General features: G+C 46.3%; 1 protein-coding gene across 13 annotated transcripts in view; it reads left to right on the plus strand.

Annotated features, from left to right (window-relative positions):
• The window catches only part of LOC122263163 (uncharacterized), a 278554-nt gene that overhangs the window by 247441 nt on the left and 18613 nt on the right, over positions 1-12500 (plus strand). For 8 of the 13 annotated variants that reach the window (XM_086554098.1, XM_086554102.1, XM_086554101.1 and 5 more), the window contains 9 exons: positions 1-344; positions 2808-3054; positions 3485-3729; positions 3840-4006; positions 4202-4325; positions 4723-4844; positions 5151-5299; positions 5564-5692; positions 5895-6073. The exon at positions 1-344 is cut by the window's left edge and continues 988 nt beyond it. In XM_086554098.1, coding sequence (XP_086410224.1) covers positions 1-344; positions 2808-3054; positions 3485-3729; positions 3840-4006; positions 4202-4325; positions 4723-4844; positions 5151-5299; positions 5564-5692; positions 5895-6073 — 1706 coding nt within the window. The remainder of the gene's footprint in view (positions 345-2807; positions 3055-3484; positions 3730-3839; positions 4007-4201; positions 4326-4722; positions 4845-5150; positions 5300-5563; positions 5693-5894; positions 6074-12500) is intronic. The other 5 variants (XM_086554103.1, XM_086554094.1, XM_086554097.1 and 2 more) reach the window with 4 other exon arrangements.

Consider the following 12500-nt stretch of genomic DNA (forward strand, 5'->3'; position numbering starts at 1 on the left):
AATGGACAACAGCCCCATAACGAGGCTCATTATAACATCTACAGTAAATATGTCAACTTTAGTAGAAACCTTGCTGAAGTTAACATTGAGAATGAGTCGCAAAAAGAACCACTTAATTATAGTCTGAAATATAATGCTAGAATAGCTTCAAAAACATCCACTAATGAAAGTATTGCAAATATGTCTAAAACAGCAGAGCGACCAGAACCTCAGATTGACAATTATGTCGGAGAAAGAAGAGAAACAAGGAAGACAGAAACCCTCAAAGAAGCCGACAGAGACCAAGAGGACTTCACAGGGTACACGGAAACGGATTTAGACCAGCCAACCAACTTCAGCCTAAGGTGAGTAAGTCATATATATGTAAGACACGCGAGTTTGGATTCTCTCTCCGGGTTGTGAATAGTTGATATGTCCATGATATTGGTATATAATTCATCTTATATTTTTTAAAACTTCAAATGCATAGGTATGAAAGTGCAACTTCTTTATAGTGCTCCTCTCTAAAAAGGATAAAAAATGCTTTGGGAAAATGGCGGTGTTGTGCAGAATGCAGACACACTTTTTTTTTATTATTCTCTTTGGATTTGCTTTTTCATAATATTGAAGTGCTGTTTTTTTTTATGACCAGGCTTGATTCTAGGTGTAACTTAAGATTATACAAAACCTTTTTTTTCAACGAACTAAGGTCACTAGCGCATTTCATTTGGTGTCTAGTCAGCTGTGTGTCTTTAGGATATTTTCCCAAACCGCTGTTGTTGTCGCGTTGCTTCTATGAATGTCCATAGTCTGTCAGAATCAGACATCCCTTTGAGTGTTCAGTGTCAAACCTTGGCCACTCCAGCCCTTCTAGGTTGGTCCTTGTATACCCGCTGCTTCAGTGGCAGTGAAGAGAACTATCTCTGCATGTTAGCAGCATGGCGAAAGCGACATTCCGGGTGTTGTATTCCTCAGTATCACCTAATACTTTGGGGTCATTCAGTGCTCACAATCTTTATTGGTCCATGTATGACACTATAGAGAGGTTCCACTGTATTTATACGGATCACAGTCCCGTTCCCTTTGTTTGCTAATCATTTTGTATAGTTTGAACAAGGAAAGGAAAACCTTAATGGAAGAATTCAGATATTGCTAGACTGGCTTCGACTTGATACCAGACTAATACTGCACCTTATGGATAATCTTGGTACAGTCTGGTATTGGACCAGGCTCTAGTCCTGGTCGAGCTGCCAGATGCCGACCAGTAGCGGTGCGAGGGACCGGTACAAGGAGGAACAGCAACTAAGCATAGATTGTTGTTGTTGAGAACGATTCTTGATATTCAGTGGTTTGTAACTACTGCAAGGTTCTGATACTGTAGACGATGCTTCTTTCCCCATCAGTGGCTTATGTGCTAGATCTTGAATTAGCTACAGATTTACATATTTTGTAAAGTGCATTGGAGTGCTTTTGTAATTCTGAGGTGATGGTATTTTTTCAAAGTTGACTTTCACATAGGTAACAGATTTTAGGATATTTTTTCTTTTTTTTTCTTTTTTCTTTTACAAGGGGGGATGATTTTGTGTTTGGGATGTACAGTAACTAGAGATAATTGCACCGTGTTTTTTTGGCTTGAAATGATAGTGGTGTTTCTAACATAATGGAATAATGAGACACTAATTTGATTCTGTGATGTACAGTAGAGTGATGACTGTACAGAAAGAAGTGTGCTTATGTTTGAAGGTTGTGTTGAAATACCTGGACTCAGTGAAAGAAAGATGAAAACTTTTCCTATATTCTTAAAATGGGCTTGTTGAAATTTGAATCAGTGTGGGGAAGATCAAGAAGGAAATGACAAAATTACAGGAAACACATTCTATTAAAAGTATATAATGATCAATTTTAGAAATGAACTTGTAGATGCTATTGAAATGCCAAGCCTGATGCCCTCAAACATGTGCTTTTGAATCAGGCAATTCTGTGTGCCGGTATTGACCCTCAGTCTTATGTGTGTGCGTGTCTTTGTATGCGCGTGTTTTCTGTGAGTGAGTGGGTGTATGTGTCTCTTTCCCTCTCCCTCCCTCTCCCTCTCCCTCTCCCTCTCCCTCTCCCTCTCCCTCTCCCTCTCCCTCTCCCTCTCCCTCTCCCTCCCCTCTCCCTCCCTCTTCCTCTCCCTCTCCCTCTCCCACCCCCATCCCCTCTCCCTCTCCCTCTCCCTGTCTGCCTCTCTCCTCCTCTGCCTTCCTCCTTCCTTGTTGTAGTTCTCCCTCTCGAGCGTATGTTTATTGAAATATTTACATTGATGTATGTATGTATGTATGGCATCTAGTGCTAGTTCAGAGATGTCTTTTCATGGTTATTTGCTGATGACTTTTCTTTGTGTAAGACTTGAAGATAATATAGTATTGGAAGGTAGTATTGATTTTAAAGACTGTACTTTTTTTCCAAGCATTATTTTGATAGGCAGCAAAAAGTGTAGCTTGGCTTTGTACTGAAATGCCATCGATTAATTCATTTCTAATAGATTTTTTTTTATGTACAAGAGGAGTGATATTAAGCTAACAAGTACACTTTATACTTGATGAGTGTATCTCAGTACATTTTGAGATGTCTGCTTGTGTATTAGTAGTTTGAATTGATTTTACATCCGTGATATGAAGAATATATATATATATATTTTTACAGAAATCGATGCAGATAAATTGAATTATCTTTAATCAAAATCATCATGTTCAGTGGGAATAACCAGGCTAACGGAAAGTGAGGGAGAGGAGGGGGGGGGGAGAAGCAACCGCCAGACATGCCTAACGAGTGTTCTTCCCCGACAGGTACTCCGAGGAACGCGACAGCGACGAAGCAGCCTTGTACCGGCGCCCTCCGAAAGCCCCGCAAGAAACCCCGTCTCAGTTCTTCGAGCCTTCGGTCCACGACGACTCCGTCAAGACCTACTGCACCGAGGGGACGCCGTACGAGACCCCCTACAACTTCTCCACGGCGACGTCCATGACTGACCTCCGAGAGCCAGCCATCAAGGAGGAGATCGAGAGGGAGAAGTCCGTCTCTCCCGGCGAAGAGGTGAGCGGAAGGGTGCGAGGCCGGTGGCCTGACGGCGGTGTGCTCGCTGTGGCTTGTACTTCCAGGGGTTGGGAGGAGGGTGCGAAAGTGATAGATAATTTTGTGGTGTGATGAGACATTTGTAAGAAAGTCACATAAAATACGTATTTATAGTCGCTTGTAAATCACATTTACACGAGAAGATTTATATGTATCTGAGGCTTCTGTCTAAGAGCTATTGCAAAATCTTGTACAACTAGGGTTTATACGGTACATAAGAACATTCCAATTCAGCTTGGGTTATTTTTACAATGAAAGCTACTGTAGGATGGTCTCAAATATTAGATCCAAAAGGTATTTTGATGTTTTGGAAGAACATTTTATCCACACAGTATCGTTTATAAAACATTATTTCCACCATTCCGCTTCCCTAACCTTGTCTTGTTTCTAGCAGAAGAAGGAAAAGGAGCTGAAGGTGGATGACCTGGAGAACATCGAGGACTCTGACGACGCCCGGGACACGCTGGAGCCCCTTCCCTCCCAGAGCGGCCTGCCCGTCAAGAGCGGCCTCAGCTCGGGCATGATGACGCCGGACAAGCCCATCACTTACTGCGTCGAAGGGACCCCCGTGTGCCTCTCCAGGTTCTCGTCCGTGTCCTCCTTGACGAGTGGAGAGATCAATGCCAATAATGACAGGTAAGACGGACGAAGCTTCCCCGCTGGTATTGGAATTTTTGAGGCGACATTTGCCCAACAGGAGCTCCAGGTATCGCGGATTTATATTCTCACCGATTGCCATTTCTCAGGGATGGTCTGATGGGTGACTTATCCGAAGACGGGGAGCAGAAGCCCGAGGTCGTGAGTCAGGAGAAGAAGGGGAGACTGCAAGAGCCGAGGAGGGAAGCCGAACAAGCGGACGCTGCCAGGGACGGAAGTCACACTCCTTCGTCGCAGCAGCTGGATAGACCGGAAGGTATTGGCGCATTCTTGAGGAATTTTTGCTTTACCTACTTGAGACATCTCATTGATATTTGTTCACAACTGTTACTTGTATTTTTTAATCGTAGCTATGGTTTGTAAATGTATAAAAGTCATGGTATCTCCTCGTTTCCACGAGCTTCTAATTGACTCTTTAACCCAGGGCCCCTTCCTTTCGTGTCTCCTCCAGGCAAGAGCGTGCACTACGAGGAGACGCCGCTCATGTTCTCGCGAGCCACGTCGGTCTCCTCGCTGAGCAGCTTCGAGGTCCAGTCCATCCACGACGATCGCAGCTCTGTGGTCTCGGACTTCAGGTACCGTCTTGTCGCTTTGGTGTTGTTTCTTAGGTGACGACTTTGAGTTTGATTAACACTGATGACGAGCACATGAATCTGTATGAGAACGTATTTTGTCATTTCTAGTCTAGCCTTTTTGTTATATGTTATGGACTAAGGATGATTGAAATAAAACGAGGTTTACTTGAAAGTACCCAAGTTATCATCTGCACTTTTGTTGTAGTTTGCCTAATCAAATAATATGAATAATACCAATCCTTTCGCTTACGTAGTTCTACTAATGAAAGTGATTTTGTGTAAGAAGAAGAAAAATGACAAGACTTTTTTATTACCTACTACACCTTCTCAGCCTGTGTACCGTGCTTTCAAAATGTGACTGTCCTATCTCTCTCTCTCTCTTTTTTTTTTGTGACAGTCGGTTTACGAGTGGTGCCATATCTCCAAGTGATCTGCCAGACTCCCCTAGTCAGACTGTTCCTCCTAGCCCCAAACGGTCTCGCCCACCATCCCAACCATTTAAGCCACCCCCCGCTCATAGTAAGGAATGGCTTGGTTTGTCTTCTCATTAACTCTAGCTCTACTGTGCCTTTTTTTTTGGGGGGGGGGAGGTTAAGTGAAGTGTGTGATGTTGATTGGAAATAGGAAATACACTTTTTACTCTATGTTTCTTGAAATTATTGGACATTTTTATTTTTGTGAACAATACATAAAAAAGTAATTGATATGTCAGTATACATTGATCCGAGTGTATTTGTCTTCAGAAGCGAGTATGTACGCACGTGCGAATGAATGTTTTCGTGAAACTTTCCCCCCATATTAATCCGCATCTCGTCATTCAATCAGCAGAGCCAAGAACAAGCACCGGTGTCTTCAGTGAGGCTCCCAAGGCCTGGGTGGAGGAGGGCACGCCCGTAGAGTTTTCTCGCGCCACCTCGCTCTCCTCGCTCACCATCGACGACGAGCTCCCACTCACCGTCGATGTGGTTCCCAGGGTGAGTTGGCCAGGGGGAGGGGGGGGGAGAGGAGGAGGATGGAGATAGGATGAGTGTGAGGATGAGGAGTAGGAGGATAAGGATAAGAATAAAGAGTATGATGACGATGAGCGCGAAGGTGAGGATGAGGATGAGGAGGAGAAGATGAGAAGGAGGAGGAGTTGGTGCGGACGAGGCTAAGATATTCAATATGAATTAGTATTTTTTTTTATGTTTCTTTTCTTTCCGGTGATTTAACTTTTGGTTTTACCTGCTTTATCCCAGGACCGTCTTCGAGGTGACGGCAAGGACAGCAGCGAGAACACGGCGAGCGAAGGCTCCCGAGCGGCCTCGCGGGGGTCGCAGCGAGGCCACCAGATCCCTTGCTCCAACATTCCACGATTCCACACGCAGGTAAGGACCGCGACGATGACCTATCCTTGGGAGCGCCATGGTTGGTTGTACGTCTATCCGATTTATTTTCGAAGTTCAGTGGAATTTAAAAGAAAAACAAAGCTTATCAAAACCGCTGAAGTATTAGTCGCATGCGCAGTCCCCAGTCGCCATCTCGCACAACCAGAATAGTCACACGAGATTCCCCCACCTTCGCCCGCAGAAGCACGAGCAGCTGGAGTCCGAGGGGCGCGACGAGGACGAGCCCAAGGACAAGAAGGACGACGACGCAGACGAGGCGCGGTCGAGGGAACACTCGCAGACCCGCTCGAGCACGCACTCCGACTCCGAGAGTGAGAACATCCTGGCAGAGTGCATCAGCTCGGGGATGCCCACCAGCACGTGAGTACCGATTCCATTCTCGCCTTGTTTTTGTTATTGGTTGTAGTTTCGGGTTTCTCCGTTGGGGGCGTGATTGGTAGTACATGGTTCCTTGTGTGTGGTATGTGATGGGTAGTACATGGTTCCTTGTGTGTGGTATGTGATGGATAGTACATGGTTCCTTGTGTGTGGTATGTGATGGGTATGCATTGGTCCTTGTATGTGGTATGTGATGGGTAGTACATGGGTCCTTGTGTGTAGTATGTGATGGGTAGTGCATGGGTCCTTGTGTGTGGTATGTGATGGTGGTACATGGGTCCTTGTGTGTGGTATGTGATGGTGGTACATGGGTCCTTGTGTGTGGTATGTGATGGTGGTACATGGGTCCTTGTGTGTGGTATGTGATGGGTAGTGCATGGGTCCTTGTGTGTGGTATGTGATGGGTAGTACATGGTTCCTTGTGTGTGGTATGTGATGGGTATGCATTGGTCCTTGTATGTGGTATGTGATGGGTAGTGCATGGGTCCTTGTGTGTGGTATGTGATGGGTAGTACATGGGTCCTTGTGTGTGGTATGTGATGGGTGGTACATGGTTCCTTGTATGTGGTATGTGATGGGTATGCATTGGTCCTTGTATGTGGTATGTGATAGGTAGTACATGGTTCCTTGTATGTGGTATGTGATGGGTATGCATTGGTCCTTGTATGTGGTATGTGATGGGTAGTACATGGGTCCTTGTGTGTGGTATGTGATGGGTAGTGCATGGGTCCTTGTGTGTGGTATGTGATGGTGGTACATGGTTCCTTGTATGTGGTATGTGATGGGTAGTACATGGGTCCTTGTGTGTGGTATGTGATGGGTAGTGCATGGGTCCTTGTGTGTGGTATGTGATGGGTAGTACATGGTACCTTGTATGTGGTATGTGATGGGTATGCATTGGTCCTTGTATGTGGTATGTGATGGGTAGTGCATTGGTCCTTGTGTGTGGTATGTGATGGTGGTACATGGTTCCTTGTATGTGGTATGTGATGGGTATGCATTGGTCCTTGTATGTGGTATGTGATGGGTAGTGCATGGGTCCTTGTGTGTGGTATGTCATGGGTAGTGCATGGGTCCTTGTGTGTGGTATGTGATGGGTAGTGCATGGGTCCTTGTGTGTGGTATGTGATGGGTAGTACATGGTTCCTTGTATGTGGTATGTGATGGGTATGCATTGGTCCTTGTATGTGGTATGTGATGGGTAGTGCATGGGTCCTTGTGTGTGGTATGTGATGGTGGTACATGGTTCCTTGTATGTGGTATGTGATGGGTATGCATTGGTCCTTGTATGTGGTATGTGATGGGTAGTGCATGGGTCCTTGTATGTGGTATGTGATGGGTAGTGCATGGGTCCTTGTATGTGGTATGTGATGGGTATGCATTGGTCCTTGTATGTGGTATGTGATGGGTAGTGCATGGGTCCTTGTGTGTGGTATGTGATGGTGGTACATGGTTCCTTGTATGTGGTATGTGATGGGTATGCATTGGTCCTTGTATGTGGTATGTGATGGGTAGTGCATGGGTCCTTGTGTGTGGTATGTGATGGTGGTACATGGTTCCTTGTATGTGGTATGTAATGGGTAGTACATGGGTTCTTGTGTGTGGTATTTAATGGGTATTACATGGATCCTTGTATGTGGTAATTGAGGGGCATTACATGGTTCCTTGTATGTGCTATGTGATGTGTATTCATTATGTGGTTTATATTTGAAGTGTAATGGGTTTTATAAGTTTTCTGTATGTGGTTTGTGATGGGTATTACCTAGTTTTTATGTCGGGTGTGTAATGGGCATTATACGGTTCATGTAATAAATTTTGTAAACATATTTTGCGTGTGAATGGCTTTTTGGATGTGGATTGTTGTGATAGTTAATAGGGAGCGAGTGATAGAACGATGCCCAACGAGCAACATTTGGCTCCGCGCCCATTTTGTTTTGGTTTATATCACATGGTGCGAATTGCCGCAGGTCGCTTTGTATTCTGTCTACCTCTTTCCTCCAAGCGCGCCCAAGGTTTTCAGCTGTTTGAGTGCCTTTTTTCACTGCACTAATCTTGCTCTTTACGCGTCCCATGTATTTGTATTAGTACTTCCTGCCACTCAAAGAGGAAAGGAGGGGATGGGAGGGGAGGAGGTGCAGGTAAGGGGACGGTAATGGAGAAAGAGTGAGTGAGTGAGTGAGCGAGTTAGTGTGTGAGTGAGTGAGTGAGTGAGCGAGCGAGTGAGTGAGTGAGCGAGTGAGTGTGTGAGTGAGTGAGTGAGTGAGTGAGTGTGTGAGTGAGTGAGCGAGTGAGTGTGTGAGTGAGCGAGTGAGTGAGCGAATGAGTGAATAAATGAGCGAGCGAGCGAGCGATCCAGTAATAAGTGAGTGAGTGAGTGAATGAGAGTGAGGGAAGAAAAAAAGGTTGATGAGACGCAGTAGCCGAATGTGGAATCAACCTGTCTGCTCCCTCACGGTTCGCTTCTCTTTAATGGGTAGTGTGTCGTAGTGGGTGGGTAGGGAGGGAAGGGGGAGGGGGGAGGGGGTGCTGACAACAGGGTTTGCTCGCGGAGAGTAAGAAAAAAAAACGGCGAGAAGACTTCCGGTTTTTTAAAATACACTTTGGTTGCGGAGGAGAGAGGGGGGAGGGAGGAGGGAGTAGGGAGCAGGGAGTAGGGAGGAGAGAGGAGGGGTTGAAACAGGAGGGTGGGAGGTATGATAGTCAGAAGGAACGGGGAAGAAAGAGAGGAAAAAGGCGGAGGGAAGAGGAGAAGGGAAAGCAAGGAGAGATGATGATAAAGGGGGGAAATGAGGAAGAGAGGAAAGATAAGGAAAGGGGATGCGAGGAAGTAGTGATAAGGGCAGAGTGAATTGGAACGAAGGAGAATGACCGGAGAAGAGAAGAGAAAACGCGAAAGAAAAGAGAGAATAAGCGAGAAGCGATGCGACCGGAATAGCAAAGAAGAGAAAACGGGAGAGAACAGACGCCAAGACAGCCGTAAATAAAAATGAAAATAAGAGTGAAAATGATCATTAAAATTAGGAATCGGCAAAAAAAAAAAAAATGAAAAGAAGAAATAGAACGAATAAAAATAAGATACCAAGATCCAGAAAAAAAATTGTGAAATGTGAAAAAAAAATAAGATGAAAGCAAGGACCAGCCAAAAATCAAAGAAAAGAGATAAATGAACCAACAATAGATTAAATAGATAAATGAATAAACAAATAACAAAAGCTCAATAACCAGAAAAAAGAATAAAACTCTAGATTCAAAGATCAACAACCAGCCCGCCAAAAAAAAGAAAGAAAAAAAGAAAAAGAAAATCCAAATCGCAGAAGATCAAGAACCAGCTTTCATTTAGCTCGAGGTCAAGGTGTCTCCATTGTGCGGCAACCGGTACCGTGCGGAGAAAGTCCCCAACTCCGACTGACCGGTAGACGGACGCGGTACTGCGGGCGAGGGTACGGGAGGGGGGGGGGTGGAGGAAAGAGGGGGAGAGGGGAGGGAACAGGGGGAGGTGAAGGAGAGGGGAGGGAATAGGGGGAGGTGAAGGAGAGGGGAGGGAATAGGGGGAGGTGAAGGAGGGGGGAGAGGGGGAGGATGAGGATTAAGGATTAAGGGAGGATGAGGAGTTGGGGAGGGGGAGGGTGAAGGTGAAGGCGGGGAATTAGGGAGGTTGAGGGAGAGGGTAAGGGTGAGGGTGAGAGTGAGGGACAGGGGCAGGGACAGGGTGAGGGTGAAGGAGAGGGACAGGGGCAGGGACAGGGTGAGGGTGAAGGAGAGGGAAAGGAAAAGGCTGATGGGAGAGAGGGGGAGGAAGAGGGATAGAAGAGGATGAGGAGGAGTTGGGGAGAGGACATGAGAGGATGGGGTATCGGGAGAGGGAGGAGGGGATGATAGAAAGGTGATAAGAAGGAAAAAGAATGCACAGTAGAAGAATAAGGGGAAGAGGGGTGGATAAAGGTAATGGGAAAATGAGGAAGGGGAAATAGGAGGGCGAAGGAATTATTGTGTTATGACCTGTAGTGATAAAGATAATGATGATAATGATTGTCATTATTGTTTTTTTTTCTAATGAACATTATTCATTTTTATTATTATTGTTATGGTTATTATGTCATTACTGTTGTTATTATTAGTTGTGTTGTAGGTGTGTTTATTATTATTATTAGTGTTATTAGTGTTATTATCATCTTTATTATTATCATTATCTTTATTATTATCGTGTTTACTTCCATCATCGCCATAATGTGTGTCATTAATCTAATGAATCAAAATCAGCGAGGAAAGAATATGTCTGCTTCAGATGTTGATAATTTCGACGTTTATGGAGTGTAGATGCGATTACGTGACGTCAGCTGAACCAGAATGATGTTCCGTTGGGATAAAGAAGCGGCTGTGTTGCATCAGCTATTATCATTATTTTTATTATTTTCTTCGTCGTCTTGCGCGGCAGTTTGAGGTATCAACACATGAAAAATCTTTGCGTTGCATAAGCTCACTTGCAAGGAAATTGCTGCAGGGCGTATTATGGTCTATTTATAGAGGTGGATTTTTGCGATATGCTAATTTTATGTCAACATTTTACTTTAAAATCGTCTGCAGGCTAAGTTAACATTGCCTCAGTGTTGATCAGATAAACCTTGCAAAAATAGTTCAGAGATCTAATTTCAATGATCCGTTCACCCTTTGAGACGATTGCTTAAACCCGGAAAGTCACACATCTCAGCTGGCCCAGTTGCCTCTCGCCAGCGGTCAGGATAAAAGGATTAACGAAGGAAGTCCCAGATGTGTAAACCGGACGTGTTCCCTTGTCGGACAGTGCGTCGAGAAGAAGCTTTGATCATTTGGGGAACAGCAGCTTTATAGGCCAGGCCCTGGTGGTACTACGACCAGGAGGCGCCGGGCAGAGTGAAGCCCCGGTTACAGCTACAGTGCAGGTCCGGACGGGCGGAGGGAGGCGGGGAGAGGGCGGCGAGTGCGGGTTGCGAGAAAGGCGCAGGCGGGGGTTGTTATGCCTCGTGTGCGGTTATGAAAGTTGAATCACGCGAAAGATTAACACTGGGCGGGAGGAGTGGCTGGGATTGAAGACATGGCGTTGGATCCGGATTGGGAGGGGAGGGAGGGCGGTGATTAGCTAATCTGTAAATGAAGTTGGCGCTGGTAGACTGAAGTTTAAGCTGAGGAATATGAAGTAATCCGTAAATGAAGTTGTTGAAGGTAGAGTGGAGTTTATGTTTATGAATACGTAGTAATCTGTAATAGAAGTTGAAGTTGGTAGAGTGAAGTTTAAGGGAAATGTGAAGTTATCTGTAGATGAGGATGGCTTTGGTAGACTGAAGCTTGGCAATAGGAAGGAGGTAAAGAGGTTGCAATAGTGATGAAAAATAAAAATCAGTTGTAAACACTGGAGACATTGCAATCACGCAAGGCCCTCGGAAGGAGTGAAACACATAATCCTTCGCCTTAACACCAGAGGCCGCACTTCCTTCCCCGCGCGCCGCCTCCACTTGACACCTCGATGTTGATGGCGTCATTTGTTCCCGGGAAGGACAAGGAGCGATTAGGACCTCTCGGCGCCGATCCCCGTCCGAAAGGGCTGCGCGTGGAGTGCACTTGGCCCGCGACGTGGTGTTGTGTGACGGCATGACGGCGGAGTGGAGCGTGGGTGAGCCGCGTTTATAAGGAGGGAGAGGGGGAGGGGGAGGGCAGCCCAGGAGAGGGGAAGGGAGAGCAGAACGTGGGGGAGCTGAGGTAAGAGGAGGGGAGGGGTGGGGAGAGGAGAGGGCTACCGGCTGATTCACTCGACGTACTCTCGTCTTGTGGCAGTCGGTAGTGTTGCTGTGTCCGCGGGGGAGGCGGCGCGTGTAGGAGAGGCGCAGCACGCGGCGGCGACGTTGTTGTTGTGGCCGGCGGCATCGGAGTCGCGTGGAGGAGGAGGCCCGGCCAGTTGCTTCCGGACTCGCTCCTGTCGTGCGGTCGCTCTGGCGCGATTTATGTTGCGAATCGCGGTGAAAGTGGAGATTATTTGGAAAAGAAGTGGACGTAATTGGTCGAGGAGATGGCTTGCATCGCCGCCGCCTCAAGTAGGGCTTGTGAAATGCAAAAACAAGGTTGAATTATTACGAAAGTCCCACGTCGGCTTGAGTGAAGTAACATTTTGTGATCTTAAGCGAAGAAAGTGCGTGTGAGAAGCGCCTTGTTCAAGTTGTAACTCAGCTACTGCTGCCGCTCGTCGGCTGGCCGTCTATCGGAACCGCGCGGAGGACGATCGCAACCCCTTGGAGGACGAGGCAAGGTAAGATAAGGCTAAGTGACAGACCATTCTCGGAGGGACGACGGAAAACAGGTCCAAGTGGCAGGTGTCACTCATTGGACTGGATTAAGGCTAAGCTGCGTGACAGGAGAGCTTTGTATGGGGAGCCGAGGA

This window comes from Penaeus japonicus, unplaced genomic scaffold (assembly GCF_977035675.1).
Source record: "Penaeus japonicus unplaced genomic scaffold, GWHDUDI00000001_assembly GWHDUDI00000029, whole genome shotgun sequence".
In the NCBI taxonomy this organism is placed as follows: domain Eukaryota; kingdom Metazoa; phylum Arthropoda; class Malacostraca; order Decapoda; family Penaeidae; genus Penaeus; species Penaeus japonicus.